This window comes from Calidris pugnax, unplaced genomic scaffold (assembly GCF_001431845.1).
Source record: "Calidris pugnax isolate Ruff unplaced genomic scaffold, ASM143184v1 scaffold9, whole genome shotgun sequence".
Lineage (NCBI taxonomy): Eukaryota > Metazoa > Chordata > Aves > Charadriiformes > Scolopacidae > Calidris > Calidris pugnax.
In genome coordinates this window covers 7,111,410-7,135,980 of record NW_015090778.1, presented here as the reverse complement: position 1 = coordinate 7,135,980, position 24,571 = coordinate 7,111,410, and the positions used below count along the sequence as shown (strand labels likewise).

General features: G+C 43.1%; 2 protein-coding genes across 3 annotated transcripts; both read left to right on the top strand.

Annotated features, from left to right (window-relative positions):
- Nucleotides 1-256: 256 nt before the first annotated feature.
- Nucleotides 257-14,449, top strand: LOC106892438. Of its 2 annotated transcripts, none has more exons than XM_014949645.1 (8): nt 257-739; nt 5,516-5,679; nt 6,508-6,819; nt 8,357-8,512; nt 9,573-9,695; nt 10,667-10,699; nt 11,853-12,017; nt 12,109-14,449. In XM_014949645.1, the coding sequence occupies exons 2-7, from the start codon at nt 5,616-5,618 to the stop codon at nt 11,921-11,923; spliced, it is 759 nt and encodes a 252-aa protein (XP_014805131.1). In that variant the 5' UTR covers nt 257-739; nt 5,516-5,615; the 3' UTR covers nt 11,924-12,017; nt 12,109-14,449. The 2 variants fall into 2 exon arrangements, with proteins under 2 accessions (XP_014805131.1, XP_014805141.1); XM_014949655.1 differs by lacking the exon at nt 257-739 and adding an exon at nt 3,169-3,329.
- A 609-nt stretch (nt 14,450-15,058) lies between these two features.
- LOC106893045 lies at nt 15,059-23,377 on the top strand. The gene is made up of 5 exons (XM_014950639.1): nt 15,059-15,282; nt 17,100-17,432; nt 18,935-19,282; nt 20,607-20,722; nt 21,797-23,377. Exons 1-5 carry the CDS (start codon nt 15,210-15,212, stop codon nt 21,989-21,991), a joined length of 1,065 nt encoding a protein of 354 aa, XP_014806125.1. The 5' UTR covers nt 15,059-15,209; the 3' UTR covers nt 21,992-23,377.
- The last annotated feature ends 1,194 nt before the right edge of the window (nt 23,378-24,571 follow it).

Below are 24,571 nucleotides of genomic sequence, written 5' to 3'. Positions count from 1 at the left end.
GCAGCATTAATCGCCAAGTGCTTTGCCAAGGACAATGAGCATTATTTTACCTGAGTCGCAAAGAGTCCGGGAATCAGAGAGGTTTCTTTGATTTACTGGGGGCTGTGCCAATGCTCTGCCCAGTCCTCTGGTTCCAGCTGCTCTGCCTGGTTACGTGACAGGCACAAATCCAGGTAAAGAGCAGGAGTGCTGCTGAAATATGCATGTTTTGGCAGGGTGTATCCTGGGCAGGGAATAAATTGACCTCAGCTCTGTGCTGCAGGCTCTCCTTGCACGGCAAGAAGACCCAGGAGAAGATCTCAAATCCAGCCCGTTCATATCACTGCTGCAGTATGTAGAGAGACAGATTTGCTACCCAGGACCCCATAAGCAGGTTCCTGGGAGGTTTTCGGGGGGGTGTGTGGTTTTTTCCCCCTGTGGTTTCCAGCTGCAGAGTCCCATGCAGCAGCGTGGACTTACCTTGCCTGCGCTGCTGAGAGACACCACTGCCCTGTGCTCCAGTCGGTGCTGCCCTGTGCTCCACAGCAAACAAAAGTGAAAATGAAAATCCATTTGCCTTTTAAAGAAGTGAGACGCTGGCGATGAGCCTTTTGCTCTGGGATCCAAGTCCCTTCTGCATCTCCTGTGTAAGGCTGTGGAAGAGAAGCTGAATGACCCGGGAGCTGGAAGGCTGCTCGGGTACATGGAGAAGGGAAGAAGAGAGGCATGAAGGCTTCCTCAGGTGCAAACAACTTTTGAGGTACTCACCCCGTTTTCTTCTTTAAGGGGCCCTGGCTTACAGCCAGCCTTGTCTTTTACAAATTATTGCTCTTTTTTCCTCTTTTTAAGTAGATATTCAGAAACAGGCACTAAAACAGCCTGTGACAAAATAGGGAAATGATTCATGTCTTTCAAATTTTCTTGGAGAGGAAGAATGTGTATTACTTGTCTTCATGACCTTGCTATATAAGTAAAACTGCTTTTCCCAGCCCTGACTGGCAACTTTCATGAAGTTCTGCACTGCTTCCACGTTACTTGTGTGAATGCGAAAACCCAGCAGCTTCATTGTGGTGCCCTTTCACGTAAGTGTGAGTGACCACAGAATACCATAGAATACCTTTGTTAAGAGCATTTTCATCTTTTCCCACATCTGCTTAACTTTTTTTTCTTTTTTTTTTTTTTTTTCTCCTAGCTCCTTAGCATGTTTTGATTATATTCCCTTTTCCAAAATTGCCATCCTGTCATATTTGCAAATGAAGGATAATTTGCCAGGAGGGTTGCAGTAGAAATCTTTGCAATTCTCTTCCTTTCCAGTGAGAAGCTGTCACCCAAGCTGGAGCTGATTGTGACTTGTTTTTCCTGTGGCTACTGCTCTGCTCCCAAAAGGGACTCGTGGGGATTCTGGTGGCTCTGGGCTCAGAGCAAAATGAAGGAGAGAACCAAACTAAAAAGCGTCAGTCTGCATGGATATTGCTTTTAAAGGAAAAGAAATTATAGCAGCAAACCAGTTCATGTTGCTTGCCTTGGTAGGCTGCAAGCAGCAAATAAAACCTTAGTAGTGTTTTCTAATGGTTATAGTGGAAATTTTTTTTAAGAGCAGTTGCTTGGAAGCCATGTGCTTTACTACCAGAATTTTTGCAGTGATTTTTTGGTTCAAGCAGAGTGTCCTGCTGTTTGCTTATCTTGATTGTGTTCTTTCCGTGATCTTGTTTTATGTTTGGGAGTGTTTTTTGTTGTTTTTTTTATTGCAAGAGCTTGTTGAGAGTGGTGGTCAGCAGATCAACAAAGGTGGAACAGGTAGTGAAAGTAAAACCCAAATTAGCTCTTCCGTAAATTCTACTCCTTTTTCAGGAAGGAACTTAGAGTGGAAAATAAAACCTGTAGGATCTTCTGCAGTTCTTTGGGGTTTGATTCGCTGCTTCCTTACTTCTTATAGTATTATTTTCTTCAAGTTGTTTGAAATGTAAGATGTGGGTGGGATATATAAATATCCGTGGGATATTTAGGTTACCAAATAAATTTTTTCTGAAAATCCTTCCACCAAGACACTTGTGCCTGACTGTATAAACCATATACTAAAATGTGCATAAAGCTGTAGACCCCTGGGGTGTGTGGCTGTAGGAGAGAGCAGGGTCAGGGAAATGCAGTATGTGCAGTTGGAAAATAGCACTGGATCTCTCGGCTCTGTCACTGCATTGGCCACCTCCTGCAGCTGGGATTTTGGGTGATCCCTGCCCTGTGCTGTCACCATGGGGGTCCCCACTGAAGTGGCAGCCTCAGGTGAGCTGTGCGGGTGGCAGAGGTGGGCAAGCCTGGGGATGCACGCTGGAAAGGCGGTGAGCTGGTTTAGGTGGTGCTGGAGTGGGAAAATGCAGGTGTCTAGCCAGGATATTCCAGGTCTTTAGCTTGTAACTTTGAGAGATGACCTTTCCTCTGGTAGAAATGATGTTATTGTGTTAACGACCAACTGACTTTCTTGTCTTGGTCAACATTGGAGTTGTTTATTGTGTTGTGTTTGCTATGAAGTTACTGGAGACGGAAAAGCAGGAGAGTTTTGGGGAGTGATTTCTATGCAAATAGATCTTTTCAAAAACAAAACCAAAGACCTTGTTAAGGCTCTACAAGTTTCTGTTTCTGGCTAAATCCACTTCTTCCTGCCAGTGAGCTCAGGTTGGCTTGTTCAGGGGGTCAGGTCTGAACTGGAGAAATGCTTATCAGCTGGGTGTGAATGATGAAGGAGCTCCAGCTCATCATCGTTGTGCCATTACTAATCTACTGCTTGCAGCTGATCCACTTTTAGGGTCTGGCATTGCTTCGTTCCAGCTGTGTAGACAACTTCAGTGGCTCTGAAAAGTGAAAGTTTGTATTGCCTTGAAAAGAAAGGCAAGCAGGCAAAAAACACGATGAAAAATACTTTCTGTCCCAAAGGTGTGTCTCATTTTTTCATTTGAGTGTTTTATTGTTAAAGTAAGTTTAAAACTGTTGGCAGGAGGTGGCCAACACAGCTGAAGGCTTTCAGAAACTTGCCAGAAAAGAGGATTTTAAGACTTTTGAAAATGAAGAGAAGAGTGAGTGTGGGAAGGAATGTCAGAGAGAAGAGGAAGGGAGATGTGCTTTGCGCACAGTGAGAGGAGGGACAAGGGTGGGGCAAGAAGACCACAAAAAAGAAGACAGAAGGAACGAGGCCAGAAGATGCAGACCTCAGTCTGAAAACTACTGGGGAAGAAATCGCTTGTTGTCCTTCACTTTTGGGCAGATCACTCACCAGATGTGCTGCAGCTGGTCTGCGAGGACTGCATGAGGCTGGTGAATGCGCTCCGAGGAGGACGAGGAGATATAATATGCTGGAGGTATTTAAAAGATGTGTAGACGTGGTGCTTAGGGACATGGTTTAGTGGTGGACTTGGCAGTGCCGAGTTAATGGTTGGACTCGATGTTCTTTAGGGTCTTTTCCAACCTAAATGATTCTATGTTTCAATGGTTGATGACAGTCCCTTGACGCTCTGCTGGCCTGCAGGGGCCATTGTTAATTGGTGCTTTGCAAAGCAGGAAACAGGATTTCACTGAATTTCACTGAATTTTTAGAGTTGGAAGGGACCGTAGAGATCATCTAGTCCAACTCCCCTGCTAAAGCAGGACCACCCAGAGCTTGTCAGAGCATGTTACTCAGGACTGCCTATAGGTGGGTCTTGAAAATCGCCAAAGAAGGGGCCTCCACACCCTCCCTGGGCAGCCTGTTCCAGGGCTCCGTCACCCTCACCGTGAAAAAGTTCTTCCTCATATTCAAGTGGAACCCTTTATGTTCCAACTTGTGCCCATTGCCCCTTGTCCTCTCACTGGCAACTACTGAAAAGAGTCTGGTTCCCTCCTCCCTCAGCCCGCCCTTGAGATACTTGTCAGCATTAATAAGGTCTCCCCTCAGCCTTCTCTTCTCCAGACTAAAGAGTCCCAGCTCTTTCAGCCTCTCCTCATAAGGGAGATGTTCCAGGATCAGTCAGTAACGTGAAATGGTACGGAGTCATCTGTTTTTGGAAAAAACCCAACCAAACCACTCAAAATCAAACAGACAGGAACTACTTTTAGAGGTATGGAAAGAAGATGCGAAAAGATGCTGTGCTTATTTGGTTCTCTGTACCACTCAAAATCAAACAGACAGGAACTACTATTAGATGTATGGAAAGAAGATGAGAAAAGATGCTGTGATTCTCTGAGTATTGCTAATACTTGGTGGGGCAGGAAGAAATTCTTGCCAGATGGTGTAGGTGAGCAGGAGCCCTGAGCGTAAAATGGAAGAGTTGGTCCCTCGTGTGGTGTGAAGTGGAAGTGGACGGATTGCACGGCTGTGGGTGTGCGTGGCGTGGAGCAGCGTGGGGACCTTGGCTTGGTCCGGCATCTCCCAGGCTTGGGCCCTACCTGGGGGTATCGAGAGCTTTTGGGGCCCTGCGGAGGGGCCCTGGATTTTATTGCACAGGAAATTTCTGCAGATGGTTTCACGGATTTCCTCCTGCGCTGTCAAACACTGGAAAGGGCTCGTTTTGTAGGTTTTGTTTTCCTCCTGTCTCATCCATTTCTGGGAATTGGGGTGGGACTTTCTGCAGCTCTTGACTAGTACATGTCACGAGAGATAAGTCAATTATTAACTTCTGCTTAAAAGAAAAGATTTAATGCATGATTAGGAATGAATGCATAATTAATTTGGAAACGTCCTCAAGTTAATTCTCAGGTAGCTGTTTTAACAAAGGTTTCCAATCAAAACCTCCTAGAAGCAAAACAGTTTGTGTTTTCCAGAGCAAGTCTAGTGAGAAAAGTGAATTTTCCAGATTGTTTTTCTTTCTTCTTTGGAAAGTGAAACTTGTGTTTTAATTAAGCATATTTCATAAGTTCATGACCGTTTCATTGAAATGATTGAGGAGGGATTTGTGACTGAATCCAATACATTTATTGAAAAGAAGTACTAAGTTTTTGTTTGTTTGTTGATTTAATTTGAACAAGTATTTCCTATCCTGTCTTCCAAATTAAAAATAAAATTCAATTTGACAGTAAATATTTCATCTTAGGTCAAGCAAAACACTCATTCAGCACAAAACATAGTCCATATCTAATTTTTGATGTGTTTTAGAAGTGGTATCAAGTCAAGATGTTATTTGTTGCATGTACGAGTGAAATGTGTGCAGGACCACTGCCTAGAGGAGCCTGGAGGACCTTGACATGGAGCCTCCTGCCCAGCAGGCTCAGGAGGGATTTCCCTTTCCCTGCAGACAGACCATGTGTCTCCTACTGCTGTGATTGACCCAGGGATGGGAAGGGATATGAGTTTGGCATTTGCAAAAGCCATACTGCAGTAGCAGCTGAGCAGATGAGTGTTTCTTTGCCTGTATTGCAGCTGTCTTGTTTAGACGAAGCTTTACAGCACTTGTCCTGGAAGTTGTTTTTTTGGATATAGTTTTTTTGTTGGTTGGTTTGTTTTTTTTTGTCTAGAGAATGATTATAAGAATGAGATCATGGCTGTTAAACACCTAATTTAATATTCAAACAGGGAGGTGACTGAGGGACGAGGCTGGTGAGCCTGCCCTAGGACCGTGGAGGATCTAAGAGACCATCCAACGCTGTTAGAGCTCAACACACAGGGCAGCCTGATGGACTCTCCCCACCTCTGGCGGTTGTGTTTCCTGCTTCTGACCATCGCAGCTCCCCGTGCAAGTGAGTCTCCTTGTTTGATCTCATTGCTTTTCACTGCACGTTAGTAGCTAAAAACTTTTAAACTGTTATTAGAAAGCTCAATTGTGGCCAGTTAAAACTAAGACCACAAAACAACTAAGGTGAGAAAAGGAATTAAGAAGGTGAAGGTTGATTTGTTTGACCTGTTGCAATCACTTAACTTGGGAAGGGCAACTTTTTTGGTCTGTCTGAAATCAGGAGAGGTGAGTCCTCTCTCAAAGGACTAGCTCTTTACCAGGACAGTCTGAATGAGTAAAACCCTGTTGTCAGGCCTCAGCACCCAGCCCCAGCGTACTCCAGTGCTTCAGCCAGGCTGCTGGTGAGTTTTGGCTTGGCTGTAAAACTGTTGCCTGGTGGAATATTGAACTGAATCAGTGGGACATAGGATCCAGCTGTATGTAGTCTGGCAACTCAGAGCTGGCCTTCGTTTGTCCAGGGATCTGGGTGCCTGCTGGAGATCTGCCTGATAGGATTATGCCAAGGAGTTTTGGAAGGGAAAAAAAGAACAACGGGTGATTTATCTGAGCCTGTCTGGGCAGAGAACCTCTTAGGTCAACAAGAGAAATGTCTTTCAACTCACTTCCCAAGCTGCCAGCTTCCTAGTTAAAACCCCAGTGGCAGCAAGGGGGGAATTATGTCGTATTTCTATCCCAAAACTTTATTTTGGGGGCTGGGCCCAGTACCATGTTTGCAGACAGTATCTCCTAAGCAATGGCTGGGTTTGTCCACCAGAACTCATCTAATTCTTTAACACTAAAAGTCTTGGGAGAAAACTGGTAGAAAATAATTTTTCTTTGTTTTCTCATGTAGCTATTGCCGTGCCCAGGGGCAGCCCTACTGGGATGACACAAGACTCTTCCTCTGGCAAAATGCATGTGATAGTCTACTACTGTAAAGACTGTGAGGTCAGCATATGCGAAGAAAACGATTACGGAGGCTTCGACAAAATTGTTGATACGGAAAATGAGACAATTTCAGATAAAAAAATTAAGTTGGAAATCAATGAAAAAAACATCAGTATGTGCTTTCAGCAAGAAAATACTTCTTATAAAGGAATTTATGGCATCTGGTGGCAGAAAAAAATGGGAATGGGAGACGCATGTGGCATTGTGGATTACGGAGGTATGGCCTACTAGGAGCCTGGCTATGAACATATGAGAAACATATTTCTGGTTATAAAACTGACCTGTTGTATATTTAGGCATACAGTGAGGCTAATGAGTAAACTAATTTGTCAAGAAGTCATTCACAAAAATAAATTAAATTCTCTCAGGTCAAACACTGCTTAGAACTACACTAGTAGAGATTCAGATAAATTCATGTTACTAGCTTGGAATGTGTGAATCCCATCTACTTCAGGCAGTGCACACAGAAATCTGGGTCTAGCCTAAAGAGCCATTCTGTGTTGCTCTTCTGTACAACTCAGTAAATAACCAGGAGGTAGCTTTCCAGCTTTCTCATGAAACTGTCAAATTCAGTGATAAAAATGCCTGTTAGTACATGTAGCAAGTGGCTCCAAGAAGGCAAAACTTCATGGTGAGCCAGGTTGCACAGGTGTAATTTAGTTGAACTCCATCCAAGTCAATGACATTTCACCAGTCTACCTGCGACTGAATGTATATTTGGCTTTGTCCTCCTGGCTGTAGATGATTCTTTGAAAAAAGGCTTTCATTACCTCTCTTGCTTGAGTTAGACCATCCTTTCTAATCTTATTGCTGACAGAAGAAAACAAGAAAAGAATCATAGAATGATTTGAGTTGGAAGGGACCTTAAAGATCATGTAGTTCTACCCCCCTGTCCTGGGCAGGGACACCTCCCACCAGACCAGGTTGCTCCAAGCCCCATTCAAGTGCTTGGCCTTGAACGCCTCCAGGGATGGGGCATCCACAGCTTCTTTGGACAACCTGGGCCAGGATCTCACCACCCTCACAGGAAAGAATTTCTTCCTATCTAATCTAAATGTCCCCTCTTTCAGTTTAAAACCGTTTCCCCTCATCCTGTCACTCCACTCCCTGATCAAGAGTCCCTCCCCATCTCTCCTGTAGCCCCCTTCAGATCCTGGAAGGGGCTCTGAGATCTCCTCGGAGCCTTCTCTTCTCCAGGATGAACACCCCCAACTCTCTCAACCTGTCCTCACAGCAGAGGGGCTTCAGCCATCTGATTATCTTTGTGGCCTCCTCTGGACCGTCTCCAACAGGTCGATGTCCTTCTTATGCTGGGGGCCCATTTTTCCACCTTACATATTCTCTTGTTCAGCCTAACAATTCCTTGTGTATTTAATTTCTGATCAGTGTAAACGGTTTCTCTCCTGGATTTATGCTTACCATTGCAAAATACCTACATGTTGTTACCACTATGTGAAGCTTGGATGCCACTAAAACATGCATAGTGACAATTGGAAATTGCTGTAGATGTACAAGCCTATATCCCTTGGAAGGGTGACCTGTGGGTGTGCTGAGTGTGGGATCTGTAGGTAGGAAAGAGTTTTCAATATAATGGCCTTTATATTTCTGACCTGTTAGAAGAGCAATAAGTTAGATAATGGCACAGTGGCATCAGGCTGGGTGGTAGATGCACTCTGGGGTCTCTGAGATTTTAACCCTGGATTGAAGATCTTATAAATAATCTATATTGTATTAAAATTTCTCTTACCTTTCAGCTTCCTCAGAAAATGGGAGTGGTAACATCATTAAAATTTGCTGTGCAGTAGACACAAACCATGAAAATACCAAACATTCCATGGAGTGCTACACGTCAGATGAGGAACCACCAACCAGAAAATCAGGAGTCAGCATCAGTGATGAGGAAGACCCAGGTTAGTCTCTTCTCGTGTTTGTTTGCCCTTTGCTTTGCAAGCGTTTTGCTCAGGCAGCTTGATATGACCAAAGCCTGATGTGGAAGGGGGCAGATGTACTGTACATTCACACTTTGGACCTGCATATGCTGTAGCCAACTCAGAGACTTTCCCCTAGCCCGTGAAGGTTCCCATTACTGAAAATACATACTTGTAGGTATAGGTTTCTGTAAGCATAGCTGTATAGCCCTAGAGGCAGGGATGCTGAGGGAAAGCGGTACGTGATGGGTATGCAACAATTCCACTTACCAGTAAATAATAAACAAGACTTTACCTCCAGACTGAGAGGACAATTGTCACACAGAGTTAGTTCTCTATCCAAATTTCTTTCACTGTAGAAACCCCTGACATCTTCCTTAGCTTATGGACAAATGAGGTGTCTTTACTTGAAACAAGTAAACTCTATCTTTTTCTGGTGGCAGTCGTTGGTAGAGGTATGGCTTTTTGCATTTCCTGTGTTGTTTGAGGGGTTTTTTTTGGTTTGGGATTTTTCTTTGGTAAATGTTGAATGTCGTTGGTAGAGGTATGGCTTTTTGCATTTTCCTGTGTTGTTTGAGGGTTTTTTTTTGGTTTGGGGTTTTTCTTTGGTAAATGTTGAACGTGTGCTGGATGATTCTATTATTTCTCTTCCAAATTAGACAAGTATTAAGATAACCTTTCTAGATATTTAAAGATGGTCAAGGCAGATTTCCTTAGTGGCCTTTGAACCCGTCATTAAGGATGGATTTTGCACCTCTTGTTTTTGCTTATTTCAAATGAGAGAGACTTTCAAAGGTATCTGTTGTGATGGAGAGTCAATATTAGCTTTCAATGTTGATAGAGTCATTCTTCTCTTACAGGTGTCTTCCTTAAGAGGCTATTTGTTCTCTCATTCACTGGTTTCTTCTCTCATTGTCAGCTTCTGTGGGCTCCATTGCAGAAGCATCAGGCCCAATTTTTCCTAACTGCTGCTCGTGAGGCAAGCTCATTTCTTGGCACAAATGTTTGATTCACTTGAACTGTATCTTCTTCTACCCTCCAGGTGTTGCTCAACCTCTAATGGGTGTAGATGACAGCACTGGCGTCATTGCCGCAATACTGATTCCTGGGGTTTGTGCAGCAGCACTGATAACGTTTTGTGTTCGACGGAACCGAAATGGTCAAGGTACAGTCTGACAAAATGTTATGTTTCCTTTTGGTAACAAGCCTTGCGAGCCGTGCTGGTGGTAGATAAAGCATGCAGGGTTTTCTTTCTGGATCTTATTTCCATAACGTTGTTTATGAAGTTGCTGACTGATATTTGCTGTGAAGGCGAGGCTGGGCTAACAGCTGGTAGGAACTCCACCTCTGCCTTAGGTGCCATGGTGCAGTCCCCAGTTGGCTGATTGATTATGAAAAATAAGCCCAGAAGACGTTTCCTCACTGCTACAGTAATATACAGCAAGTGACCACACTGCTCAGCCCTGTCTCAGTGGGATCCAGTGCCTTGGAGCAGTCTTGGACTGCGGCATTGCTGGGCAGCTTCCCCTGCAGAGACGTGTCCCAGCCCAGGGGATGGCTGAACGTCCAGATGTGGGCTGAGGGGTCCTTTGGGTGAGTGGTTCCTACTCACACCTCTGCCCACTAAAGAGCCGATTTTAATTTAAGACAGAGTATTTTCCTAGGTATGCCCAAGGGAGGAGTGTGTTTGTAAATGAATGTGCATGGAAAGGGCTGGGATAGGCTCTATGGAGTAAACAGCAAGTCATGTCAATAAGGTCTTCTGGAAATACCTGCCTTTCTTGGTATCACTCCCTGCTCTTCCGTCCTCCTCAACACAAAACCAGCAGCATTCTTAAAGCAAGATAATATTAAAGCACCTCATACTTTGGAAATAGTTGGGCTACAACAGAGTATAGAACTTGGGGTGCAACTGTGCTGTCCTATGGCAAAGTGTCACACCTGCTGTACGTGGTGGGGATTTGTGGGCAAAACACAAGGACTGTGGATGCCTTTGAGATGGATACCAAGGAGTTGCTCAGGAATTTCAGATAAATATAAATTGAGAAAAAACAACTGCAAGTCTGTTAGTTTTAATTCTTCCAAGTAAATCCTTGCTAATGCTGCTACTTTTTTTCTGTGCTGTTGTCTTCCTAGGGCCTGTCATGCTGATCCAGCAGTTTTTTGATGGTAAGATTTGACTTTTTGGGGTTTAATTCTGGTAAACGATAAAATTGCATTGCTACAATGCCAGGGGGCTGTTCAGTGGAGGCCTAGATGTGGTTACTGTGTTCAGTGGATGCCCATTTCCTCCCTGCATCAAGTAGATTTTAGTCACTGTATGACTTTGCAGTGGTTCCAGTGCTTGTGTGTGGACCATTTACACATTTCTACAGACACCCCTTGACTGTGACATACGGATTCCTCCTACATCTTGTAGCCAACTTGGCTCCAGGATTTATGGGACCCTGTGTAAGGGCAGGAATTGAGTCATCTCCTCTCAGTTACTGAACTAGTTCATCCTTTGAAAACCAATGTTGGTTGTTTCTTTCTAAAAGTCTAAGAATTAGATTCCTTCATCTGAATTTGGTTAAAGTTAACTTGTTGGTTAGAAGTTAGTTTAAGATTTTTATTTTGTATTCTCTTTCTAGTGAATGGAGAGAAATAGCTGTCTCAACGATGTTTCATCTCACCTTAATATGGTTTTAAGATGAAACAGGTGAATTACCTTGTGAAGGTGCCCGTTTCTATCTGGTGGTTTTAAGATGAAACAGGTGAATTACCTTGTGAAGGTGCCTGTTTCTATCTGGTAACTCTAAAGGAAGCCAATGGGAACAAGTTGAGATGTTTGCACATCTCCAGTTAGACAAAACACAAGGCTATCTGTGACAAGTGAAAGTAGTGCAAGTACTTGCAAAACCCAGTAAAGATAACACAACTCTGATTTCACTGGAGTTGTTATATTAAGAAATATTGATATATTGCTGTGATAGGTAAAAAACTGACTGCTAGTGGGTCTCCTGAGGTCCTGCCCTGTGGTGTAACTCTCAGTGATGTTTCAGGCCTGGCCTAGAGCCCTTCTAAAGCAGAGGCTGATGGGCCGCAGCAACCAGGGCAGGGTTTCAGCAGAGATGCCATGAACTCGCTGGGCAATGAAGCTGCAATTCTTTCACCTTTCAGAACAAGAGGTAGAACATTGGTAGCAACTGAAACAAGGCAGGTGCTCTGAGGTCTTCACACTCCAGATTTCCAAACTTAAATACAGGCAATTGGGTTATAATTCTCACTGAAATCAACTTGTGTCTTTGGTGGCCTCACAGATATTTTTCCTTCAATTCTACAGCTGCTGGAGGTAAAAACCTGGTCCCTGACATAGAAGACTTAGCATCTTTTGGCCAAAAAAGCTCCAAATGAGAAAACCAGGCCTCTGTGCCAGCAACATACTCCTCAGTACGGACATACAGTGTTCAGCTGAGTTTCTTTAGCTCATTTTATACGAGACCTTCTGGTAGTTTTCACAAATGTACCTTCATCAAATCTATGCATTCACTGAGGACTGGGACACTGAAGCCTTAGCTCATTTTATACGAGACCTTCTGGTAGTGAAATGTACCTTCACCAAATCTATACATTCACTGAGGACTGGGACACTGAAGCCTTCATGAGCAACGTGAGAAGCTCCCTGGATCTCCCATCCTCTCCTGGTGCTTTGCTAAGGATAGCAGTGATTGCAAGATGTGTGGCTGACTCAGCAGCACGGGTTTAAGCCAGCAGAATTCTCTCAATGTTTTTCATGATTGAAACTATCAGTTCGTCTGAAATTCTTCAAGAATCAGAAGAGATCAGATCTGTGATCAGGAAGGATGTGTTGAACCCTGAGGCAGATGCTCTCTGCATGTCTTAAATTTTGTAATGCAGTAGCACACCTATTGGTCTTTATTCTTTTTAACTCCCAGGTCTCTATAGCCAAAAAAGCATTTTGTACAGGTGACTGGTTTGTTGAGTAAGAGGGCTTTGGCCTTTTGAACAGACGTTATGTTTTGCAGCCACCTGCAGGGTGAGGACATCTCCTCTGAGTGCTCCTTCCTGTGCAAGGGTAGACAGGAGGGCTCTATCCAGCTCCCTCAGAAGTGGCATTGGGTCATAGGGGCTGTAGCTCCCTCCCAGCCTGAACAGAAGTACGATATCAAACTCCCTGACAAATTAGGTCATAATACTGCCAATTTAGTGTAGGATGCTATCAACAGTAACTCCAGGGGACAGGAAAACATACTGACGTACCTGCTCTCTTTACCTGCCAGAGAAGACTGCAATATTTCTGCATCTAGAGACAGGTTTGGGTGTCTGGGATGCACACAGTGTGTGATGAAATACTGCACTTCAGGGATCCCCTTTTGGTAGTTCACAGGCAGTATGTAATCTACAAATGATTTATCATTCATGGTTAATTAGAATAAACCCTCAAATTTTGCATTAGACCTAATCTAGTATCAGGCTTTTGAGCAAAAATCATCAGCAGCACAACTGAAAAAGCAGATCCCTGGAACAGTGTGAATACTTGGTGAATCATTTTTATATGGTTTAATTGCCCATAAACCTGTGGCTGAAACTTCCAGCAGGAAATCGCAAAGGGTGTCATGTGAACCTGACGTTTGCTACAATCACATCTGAAGGGAAACTTCCTAATGGAAGACGTTAAAGAAAAGAGTTACTAATTAACTGTAGAAATACAGAAAAGCCTCTGTGCTTAAACTGTGGTGGTGTTTGGCACAGAAGCCTAGTGCTGTCACACGTTGGGTTTTTTCCCCCTCCCCAGTGGGGACTTCAAACTCATGCTGACCTAACATACCTTTTTAACTCCATGCTCAGCTTATTTGTTAGATTTTGTCTTTTCAATTTTACGGGGGTGGAATGCAGTCAAAACTTCAATAAGAGATGGCAATCCCCAGCTATTCAAAGGCTTTTAGATATTTACGGAGTATGTTATTTTGATATCCAGTTGGGAACTCTTTTTATCTCATGATGAATGTTATAATATGTTTATTCGATAAGCTAAAGCTAAGGCTACCTGTAAAGAGTCCAGACTGTGCAAGGATTTAGAGATAGAAGGAAAAAAGACTTTTCCTCTTTATACAGCACCTTCACACAATTGCAGTTCCCGTTTTTTTTCCCCAGAACAGGACTGCTATAAGCTTTCAACAGAGTATGCCTGTGTCTAAAAGGAGCAAGGAGAAAAGTTTGGGAGAAAAGCAATCTTTTTTTGGAGGAAATAATTTATCTGATTATATATATATATATCTTTGAGTGGCCTAGGGAAAGAGCCACTCAAATTGGGTGTGGGGCCTTTCACTTTTTGACCCCACTGGAGCTAGTTTCCCTCTGCTGTATTACTCACATTATATTAACTTCAGGGATTCAGGTTTAACAATGTGCAGATTTAATTTCTACTCTTTGACACCAGTTGGGGCCAGAGAGCTGGACATGTTTTGACAAGAAAGGTTATATGGACGTCTTCGGCCAGTGACAGGGGGTGAGTGAAATTACTCACGAGTAGCAAGTCACAGACCGATCTTTATTGCTCACTCAAGCACACTTTGCTTTACATTTCATCTTTCTATTGATGATTATGCAGATTGTGATACTCAGTGGCATCACTACCAACTGTTTCACTTTGCCCTTCCTGAGTTGTGTTGTGCACATTGGTAGACACCCATCCTCCCATATCTCAGGGAAAACTGTCATAAATAGCTTTAAAGATCTACAATGCTTGTTCTAATCAAATGCCTCGTGTTGTTTTGCAGTATAAAAATATAGGCAAATACTTGTTTATGAAAGAAAAAAGTGACCGGCCAAATGGCATAATTTGATAATTGTAATTTCATTTTAATGATTTTTTTTTTGTATTACTCTACTCATCATAATAAAACATCAGCTTAAAAACAGGCTGTTCATTGTTAACCCTGTGTTGATCATATTGTTATTTGATATGTTAATCTCCTTTAAAAAGCATCACCATCACATGATTCCAAAGCTCATAATCCAGTATTATTGTCAGTTCACTTAAATATTGCAAAAGCAAAGACAGGAAGTAAGAGAGATCTCCTGGCATCTGCTTTGATATCCAGTGGTGCACCTCTGTAGGGCTACCTGAAAACTTATTTAACAGCCTTCCCGAACCCTGTTTGCTTTCCAATAATTGATGAAATTTCTGATCTTAAAAGCATTCAAGAAACTCTTTGGGAACAGAGTTTCCTACATATTCACGCAGAGAGCAGGCAGCCTGCAAAGCCTGTGGGAGCACTGAGAGACGGAATTGATTCTACCAAGCGCCTGCATTTCCAGTAAGGCCACAACAGGGAGATAATTGCCTGACTTTGGGACTGTGAAGAGCAACTTTGAGCCTAGCTTTTCTCAGGTGCCTGTAGAGAGTCTTTCTAATTCTGCCCTCAGGGTTGGGGGTTGTTCAGTGGTAGGAAACTGGGGGCGTTATAAGTGTGAAGTCAAAACCACAATACACCTCTTGAGAGAAATCTCTCTCCCTCCTCTCTGTCACGTTCTTTGTGATACTAAGGCAAAAGCGGCAAGTTACATTCTTTTATTAGACAACTGATGTAGCTGGAAGAAAACAGACCCTCTTGTAGCGTACAAGCCTTTCTTCACGTCTTTAACGCACGGAGAACAACTAAAAAGACCTTTGAAAATGCCGTGGATATCACATCTCCCAACTGCATCCCTCTTTCTTCTGCTTCTCCTGTGCTTCCCTGGTCAAAATGGTACGTACAATACAGACGCTTTCACATTTCACAGGTTTCAATATTTTCTCTTTCCTGTTTCCCCCCCTTAGATTATTGTCCCAAATGGGTTCCTGGCAAATTCACCATTAGCAGAGCCAGGTGGAACTTTGAAAAATATTCTCTGAAATTATAGAATGAGTTTTTAGAAAAGAATAATGAAAATTTATTGTGATTAGAACTTTTCTACATAGAAATTAATCTCTGTAGAAAGAGTGGAAGTTGTTTTACCAGTAGTTCAACATGAACTTTGTCTGCATCGTTATGGCTGACGGGGAGCCCACTACTGGATAGAAATGAAAATTGGTATTTACTAGAGACATAATTATTGAAGGTGTAATAAAACCTTACCAGGAATGTCCATTGCTGAATATTGTTGTAGCTGTTGAGAGAACAAGGTGGAGGAACACTTGGGGAAAACAGTGTGAATCTCTGAGGAAAACTGGCTGAGGAAAAAGATTTCTCCAAGCAATCAAGTTTTTCCTCCCATGACCATTGACAATAACTGGAAAGGCTGGTGACTTGAGAAAAAAATATTATTCATAAATCAGTATGTCTAAAAGGAAGATGCAGTGAATCTGTTAAGAATATTTATTTTGAGTAGTTTTGCCATTCTTTGCTAACGGTTGTTGAGGAGAGGAAGATGCAGTGAATCTGTTAAGAATATTTGAGTAGTTTTGCCTTTCTTTGTTAATGGTTGTTGAGGAGCCAATACTGATTTCCGCAAGTATAATTTAATTCTTGAACTTTTACGGTGGTCTTTTAGAGAAAACAATTGATGGGCTGTGGCTGCTTCTCGTTAGCTGCTTGGGTTCTTAGATCACATAAGTGTGGGTCAGCTCAGAAGTACTGATTTTAGGCTGATGGAACTGAATTTCCTGGGCTTTCCTTCCCTGCTCGTTAAGGCTGAGTGCTCTGAGCTTCTCCAGCCTTCTCCATCAGCCCATTTCTCTGCTGCTTTGGAATGACATTGCTGACAGCTCCTGGTTGCCTTAATTCCCTCTCTAACTGCTGTAGGAGCAATTTCCTTGTGTCTGGTCAGGTTGGACTGACCTACTCTATCTAAATTCCCATGATTTTCTTGTTCTATGTTTGTTCCCTTATTAAAATAAATTGGGTTTAGTATGTAGGGATCCTTAATTTTCTTGTCAACACTTACTAATTCTACCCTTTCTACACTGTGTTTGTCCTACATATGCAATACTCTGTATTTAATATTTATTTCCCTGCTTGTAATGTTGTAATGTAATTTCTTTTGGATGTTTCCCATTTGATCTCTCTGGTCCTCAATATTCATGGCATAAGTACTTACTGTTCAGTTTCTTTTGATATTAAGGTCGTTAGAGAACTCAAAGTGTCTCATTATATATTTTGATACCTTTGTTTCTTAGTATAGGCTTCAGGCTGGAGTTATTCCTTCTGCAGTTCTCTTCTAAGAGGCCACGCTATCCAGTTTTCTGATGTTGCTAGAGCAACTTTCAACTAAAAAAAGAAAAATAAAAAAAGTATAATTCTCTTATTTTCTGTGCCATTTACTAGTAGGATCATACTGGGAATCTATAGAGCAGACTCAATTTTTTGTAAGAATGACAGTAAGCTCTGGGGAGATGTTGAGTTGCACAGGTCAGTGGGCATGAAAGGCACTATAGGTTTCAGGACATCCAAGAGATGATACATACAGGACAGCAAGACTAAGGTTCTATTTTACAGAGCGGTTCTGTTGATCAAAAACTACTTTGATATTAATAGATCAAGAAGAACTCTGATATTATAATTTCAATTGCATGTCTTATTTTCAGGTGGAGAAGATGAACAATCAACAGAAATTGTCAGTGTTTGGGAAGGAGAGTCCATCAGCATAACTTGCTCACGTTCAGAAAATCAAGTGGGAATGTACTTGACGACTATCATACAGCCAACCAATGTGCTTTATGTTTCCGAGGAAAATAGTGATTTTATACATAGTGATTTCAAGAGTCGCCTCACCTATTCAAGAGAAGGAAGTAATCTCAAGATAACTCTGCACCGTTTACGGGAATCTGATTCCAGTATCTACCAATGCTCTAAGTATATTCTTAGCAAAGGGCATCACAAAAGGCTGAATGGGAAGGTGACCATACTAATGGTGAAAGGTATTGCAATTCCACCTTTTTATGTCATGAATGAATAAATGCAGATATATGTTTAAAATCAAAGATTGGAAAAAAGCATAATGGCAGGGAGACTCTGACAGAACTTTACCCGTGTCTGCTCAAGCAATGTACTGATTTAAAGGAAAGTGTGGGTCTGTTCCTTGAAAAGATGAAGAAAACACATTAGATAGAACAGCACCAGGAAAACCCCTAGAGCTTCAATTAATGACTAATTTAATCCTAACTACAGATTTTCCCACGAGTCGTAGGTTGCTGCAGCAGTTTGGAAACAGTGAGGGCCCACAGCACTTTCCAAAACAATCCGTCTAATCTGCCTGAATAACTTGCAAAGCAATGAGCCTTTTTCTTAGTAGCATTTTTTGCAAATCTCTTTTGTTTTCACTGTTTTTTTTTTCCTTTTCTTTTTTTTCCTCTTTTCATTACAAGATGGTTGAGTTCACAGTATTCTTTGGCAGCTTATTCCTCTATGTACCTACCCTTCTGATGAGACCATCTAACCTGAAACATCTTTAACAGAGATTGCAAGGTTTTCTTTCTTTCCCATCCCCAGGACATGCAAAACCTAATTGATTGCTGGATCAGTAATGGTCAGGATATCTATAAAGATTTATCACATCCTTCCGTAGGTTTCTCATTTCAAGCTAGTTCACCGTTTTCTCAAATGAGTTCCATCTTGTTGATTATGTACTGTTTGTCCAAGTTGTTTTATTAAATTACCTTATACCTCTTGTTGATTCTGATCAACTTCTCTAAAACGCTTGCAGCCTTCCCAGAATTATCTTTTGGACAAATGTTATAAGTGATGTCTTTATTCCCTCACCCCTGTTAATGATAAAGTCAAAAGGAACAGGTCATGTTCTCAGAGAAACTCAGTAAAATGTCTTCCTGACTGGACAGCAAGCCGTTAATAACTGCTTTTTGAAATCTATTTTCAACATTGATGGCACCCACATTGTATGGTTCCATCCAGACCGATAGTCCCCATATCTTTCTATGGCTTAATCTCACTTGACAAAGCAGCCAATGATCTGTTTCTCAAGGGCAAGCTGTCCCCATATCTTTCTATGGCTTAATCTCACTTGAGAAAGCAGCCAACGATCTGTTTCTCAAGGGCAGGCGATGGAGCTGTATTCCCTTGGAAGAGTTCAGTATATGTATTTTTTAGGTAGGTAGAGACACTTTACAACCAAGTAAACCTGCTCAGTCAGTCCTGCTTTCATATCCTGGGGCAGCAAAACATGGTAGGATGTAAAGTAAACCTGCTCAGTCAGTCCTGCTTTCAGATCCTGGGGCAGGAAAACATGCCAGGATATCTGATGTATATCTTGTTCTTAAGGCACGTAAAAAAGTAGCCTTTTAAAAAAATAATTTTGTCTAAATTTCTATGGCCTGTTCTTTCTGCCTTTGACCTCCGTATTTGCTCCCTAGTGAAGATGCACTGTGTTAAGTTTGTGGTAGCCATTAATGTCTCTTGTTTTTAGGAAATGCCAGGGGAGTTGTTGAGCAGTCACCGCTCTATGTCAGTCCTCGGGAAGGCCAGTCTGTCAACATTACCTGTGCACTGAGAAGCTCAGATGCAGAGAAAGGGATCTATTTGCTCAAGACTCACATGCAGCCTGAAATAGTGCTATCTGTTTCAAGTCAGAATGTTTTCACTATTTCTCCTACTTTTGCTAATCGCTTGGAGTATTCAAAGGAAGAGAAGAAAATAGTAGTAACTCTACAGAACCTATGGACAAATGACAGTGATATGTATGTATGCGTTGGAGTGTTTCACAATTCCTATTCCCTCTCAGTGAGTAGAAGGGGCACCATGGTGCTGGTTAAAGGTACGATCCTTTTGCTTGTTTAATCATAACTAACTACAGGCATGTTGTAACTAAAAGTTTGCAGAGCTTTATTCAGGATGATAAAGCACTAATCCATGGCTACAGCTCTTTCCATACATGGGAAAGTCTGGAGCGTGCGCTCAGGCTCCTCTGTGCCCCGTTGTACTAGGGCATGGGAAAAGGCACTATGTTTCTACCTGCCTTGTACAACCAGAGGGGAATTAGAAAAGAGAAAACTTGCTATAATCCCACATCTTAAAGAGAAAAAAGGTCAAAATCAGGCAACAACCACTTCAGTGTGTCTGTGAATACTCTGTCCACACTAGGAAATGAATCAGTATTCTTAACATTAGTTCTTTGACCTTAATGTGACATCGATGTCTTATGAAACCATTCCCTATAGCACTTCTTTGTGTTTAAAAATAGATCACACCAGGGAGTGCAGAACAAGTCCTCGGGCATTTACTTAAAGTACCACAGATAATAGCAGAGATGATCTCACACCCCATTATTACACACTGAGCACACTGTGACCACTCGTTCCAAAGACAGGGTTTTTTCTTCTTCTGCGGGATGGGGTTGTAACCATTTCTTAAGATGCAGACCAAACCAGCAACACAGTGCTTGCTTTTGATCTTACAGGTGCAATTTAACCCAGTGCATTGGGCTTTGATGAGATCTTTCGGCAATTAAAATAGGGTTTACAAAAGCCCTAAGAGTTGCGAAGGATCTGTTTGCAGTCTGCAAAAAAGGCTGTGGTGTCGTTCTGTGCCTCTGGCTGTAAGTGGTGCAACACCTCAGTAACTGTTAGTTGGGGAAAACAACAGCTGCACATCAAAGCAGCAGGGTGGTTACCAGATATGGTGTTATTCAGATACGGATTAATCGAGGTAACCCTTTCCTCTAGCACTAGCACTGTTCTGCTTAGCCTGTATACTCCAGATCACAATAGCCCTCCTACGTCTGCCTGTACTGCTTGCAGACCTGCCTGTTAGATACTCCTGGCTGAGCCCTCAGTATTGATGTAATACTGCAGTAGATATTTTCTGTTCCTGGTAGGAGCATGCGTGTGGTCCTACTTCTGATCAGTGGCATGGAAGCCGTAGGCTTTGTAGAGTGCTCCTCACTGACCCATCACATGCCACCCACAGTCATCACCAGCCTCTAGAAGAGCACAGGGAATGCCAGGGAGAATACCAATGGGGTGACAAATGTGGCTGTGTAGCAGACTGTTGATACCTGGTTTCTTACTGACCAGTAAACTTTTTTCATAGTAAAAATAGAATTCTACCTCTTCATATTTATAATAATAATATAATTTCAGATGCAGAAATGGAGCGGACAGACTGCGGCAACAGTTTGTGGGCCATCTATGGTCTTGCCATCGTGGTAGTGCTACTGTTTTCTGCACTGGTATGGTGTACCTTGTACCGTGTCGATGTAAGTACACTGTTACCACACCACAGCAAACCTGAATAGCTGCCTGAATACTCGGGTGCATAGCTGCCTTTGGTATTTTTTGTAAATAGTGACTGGATCAAACAAGCATTTGATCAAACTCAGGAATTATGGCTTTCTGTTGTCTCCTCTTCGCACTTGTTTAACATCTGCTGGCTGTAAGCTCTTAGCAGTAAAGACTTATGTCTTGTGTCTTATGTTTCTGTAACTCTTAGTAAATGAGGCATTGCTTGCCTTTTGATAACAAACCTCTAGTAAACCGCACAGTCAACAACCCAGCCACCCAGTGTATGTAATTCCCTGAACAGAGTACCTCACTATTCTGTTTTGCTTCTTTCTTTTTGGTCAATCAGGAATGGGGCCTTATTTACCAATCTTGTAATAGATGTAGGAGAATGTTTGGGGGGGACACAAGGGCAGCAAAAAGTCATAAAATAGCCTCATGTCTGAATATAGCTGTAAGAAAACAATTTTGCCCTGTCCCTGAAAAAGAGGTGACCGAGAAATTTTTCCTTTACAGGGATTATTTACATCCATATTCTGCAGAACGTGCCCAGTAATTATTCTTCTTTGGTAGATCCTTCTGCTCCATAAAGATTACTCAAAATTAACAGAGTATGATTCACAGGCCAGGATCCTATCTCATCCCTCCACATATGGCTTCAGTACTGCTAAAAACCAGCAGTATAACATCATTCTGGCAAAGCCAAGCAGCCCTGTGCGAACTGGTCTCCTGCGTTATCAGTAACCAATTAAGGATAAGCATTATTTATGTTGCAGCCACAGTTGCATCCAGCTCCTGAAGGAACTTTTAGTGAAACTACATCAGACTAACAATAGAAAGTTAAATAAATAGGTTGACAAATTATACCTAATCTCATAACCTCATTGGGTTATGAGAGGAATTTTAAAAATATATTTCCACTTCAAAGAGATGGATCCTTAGATGTAAATTGACTCCCTCCTTGGGAGGGATCCTTAGATGTAAATTGACTCCCTCCTTGATCGAGGTCTTTTCAAGCTCTGTTCTGAAAGACTGTTTGCTTTGTTTCGCAGCTGAAGAAATATTTCCAGAAAAAAAAGCAAAATGCAGTATATGAAGATATGTCCTACAGTTCTAGACGCAGCACCTTGGTCAGAACCAACACATACTCCATGGACAAGTCTCTGCCAGCTGGGACCGAGCATGGATCAACCATTCCTTTACAGGTCTCTCTGAGAGGTGCCTTAGCAACCCAATGCAGTAGTTGAACTAAAAATGCTGTCACCCACCTTCTTCAGTGGAAAGAAAAACCTGACTCCTTTCCAAAGCTCTTTCTGCTTTTTTGATCACTCATAAAGTTATTTTTTTAAAAATGTACAGAATATGTAGTGAAATGCAGGTCCCTTGCACGTGTGTGTGCAGTGTACTATGGAAAGCAGCAGACTATACATTTGGCTAGATTGCAATACATGGGCTTGTTTTTTTGCTTGATAAATCATCCTTTCAGAGAAGGTGGGGTAGATGGAGAGGTTTGGTTCTGAGCTTTGGTAAGTGCTCGGGAAGACCATAACAGCCTGTTTAATAATATGCAACAGATCCACAAATGCATGGATTACAGTTCTCTTATGAACCCTTGTGGGTCTGCCCAAGAGCTCAGGTAGCTAAAACTATGCAAGAGTTACAGCAAAAAATTCTCTTCTGAAGAGAATTCAGAACATTACAAGTAAAGTTCTTGATATGTGTGGGCTTACTTACCCAAAGATCATAATGGTGCCACAAAAATACAGTCAAGTCTAGATTCTAAATTACTGCCTCTATCAGTGGTACTGGCATGACTGGTGTGGGTTTTGATGTGGTTGACATGCAAAATGACTAGACTTGGGGCATGATGGCTTTTTGGGACAGCAGAAATATTTGTGACTGCTGGTGTTGACTCAAACTTCAGCTGTCTTAGACCTACACAGTGGAATGCATTTCTCCAGGTCAGGGACTCTACACTGTACAACACAAGGTGAAATAATCCGGATAAAACCAATGTCTGCATTCCAGTCTGGGCATGGGTGCATCTGGTCCAAAATCACTCTTAGCAAGGGAATTTACCAAAACCTCACATTAGTCAAGTAGAAATTAAGTTTGGTCTGGTAATGGCTTAGAACAGGGCGCTATGATGAGCTTAGCTCTTCTCTAGCTAAGGGGCGGGGGGGTTCAGCTTCTGTCAGAATATCAAATTGCCCTGTTATGAGGCAGGATTGGTGGGGTTGGCTTGTGGTTTCAGGAGACAGGCTGACACTAGAATTTTTCTTTGTTGATGCATTTGTTTAGTTGTTGAGGGATTAGGGCCAGTTAAGCACTGATGAGAGTACGTAGCTGAAGCGGAGCTGGGCACAGGGCATCCTCCCTCTCTGGAGGTGACATCTCAGCTTGCCAAGCCAAGCCTGCCACTCGGGAGAGGGCATTTCTCTTCAACTCTCACTCGTGAAATGCTGTGCACCAGACCCCAGGGGGAAACCTGCTCCTTGGGTGGCCGGCGGAGGCTGGTTTACCTTCTGAGCAGAGAGGTGTCTGCTGGTTGCGGACCCTGCAACCTCCACACAGCTCTACCTGAATGAAACTGTTTGTGGCCCGAGCTTTGTACAGTTGCTCCATATTTTTAATACATGTATTAAAGACTATTTCATATATCTTGCAAATACATGCTGGTTATTGAATGGGCTGTTTCTTTTAGTGGTTTGTGGGGATTTTTGTGTGATTCAAGCGCTTCTTGCAAATGCGGTGTAACTTGCTCCCAATGGCACCTCAATAGGCAACAGAGTAACTATTTTACACTTTACTTACATAATCTACATGTGGGTGGGTTTTTTTTTGTTTTAAAGCTAGTTGCTGAAGAAGACTTCAGACAATGTATATCAAGATACCAAAGAACACTTTATATATTCACGCAATCCTTTCGTAGCAGCTAAGATAAAATTCCTAAAGAATCAAAAATGTCAAGCGGGGATGGGTGAGGAGCAAAAGGCACTGGGCAAGCTCAGCCCGTCCCAGTTGCACCCGGTGGTGAGGACTGAGGGCCACGGGGTCCACTAAATATGGGGCAGGAGATGGTGCCTCACCACTCTTGACCCTGTTTAACGTCTCCATGAGCACGGCCCCAGCGGGGTCCCATGTCCCCTCACAGGGGTCCCATGTCCCCTCTCAGCATGCCCGGGGCAAGCCTGGCCCATGTCCCCTCGCCGCCGGCAGCAGGCCCCATTGCTGTGGTAACGGGTGGCCCTGAGGCGCCCATGGCCTGGGCAGGCCGCAGGCTGGGCACTGGGGCAGCACCGCCAGCCCCTCTGCCCCCCATGCTGCGCGGGGCTTGTCCCCAGGATGTCCCCAGAGCAGGGACGATGCCGTCTGCATTGGAGTCAAGTGGGTGGCTGTGACTCCATGACTGGAGCAGAGCAGACCCTGAGGGGCTGTGAAGGCTTCGCAGCAGGGTCCTCCCAGGGCCACTTTTGGGGCAGAACGTCTTTCCTCACAGGATGAAAAAGGGAGGCCCTCCCACCAGAGCCTGTATGGTGCTTGAAGACCTGTGGATGTGCTGACCCACTGCCGGAGGGGCCAAACAAGGGCAGCCTGCTGCCACCTTGTCACCACAATGTCCCCTCCTGCTGGGGCCGGCCCTGGCATGAAGCTACGACCATGCATGGCCATGCTCGGGCAAGGCAGTGCTGTCCCTTGGCCAAGCCAGGTACACCATTGAGACGAAGTAGATTGTGTCTGAGTGTCCCCTGCAGCATTTTGACCATTTCTGTCTTTGTCCCTGGACAAGCCCAGCCCAGGGGCGGATGTAGAGGTGGGGGAGATGA

Excerpts from the sequence above, each read along its gene's own strand:
- LOC106892438 (XM_014949645.1), top strand. The coding sequence starts at position 5,616 with ATGGACTCTCCCCACCTCTGGCGGTTGTGTTTCCTGCTTCTGACCATC. Across the intron at positions 8,513-9,572 it reads CAGTGATGAGGAAGACCCAG|GTGTTGCTCAACCTCTAATG; the intron begins GTTAGTCTCTTC and ends TCTACCCTCCAG. Across the intron at positions 10,700-11,852 it reads GATCCAGCAGTTTTTTGATG|CTGCTGGAGGTAAAAACCTG; the intron begins GTAAGATTTGAC and ends TCAATTCTACAG.
- LOC106893045 (XM_014950639.1), top strand. The coding sequence starts at position 15,210 with ATGCCGTGGATATCACATCTCCCAACTGCATCCCTCTTTCTTCTGCTT. Across the intron at positions 19,283-20,606 it reads CACCATGGTGCTGGTTAAAG|ATGCAGAAATGGAGCGGACA; the intron begins GTACGATCCTTT and ends ATATAATTTCAG. Across the intron at positions 20,723-21,796 it reads GTACCTTGTACCGTGTCGAT|CTGAAGAAATATTTCCAGAA; the intron begins GTAAGTACACTG and ends TTTGTTTCGCAG.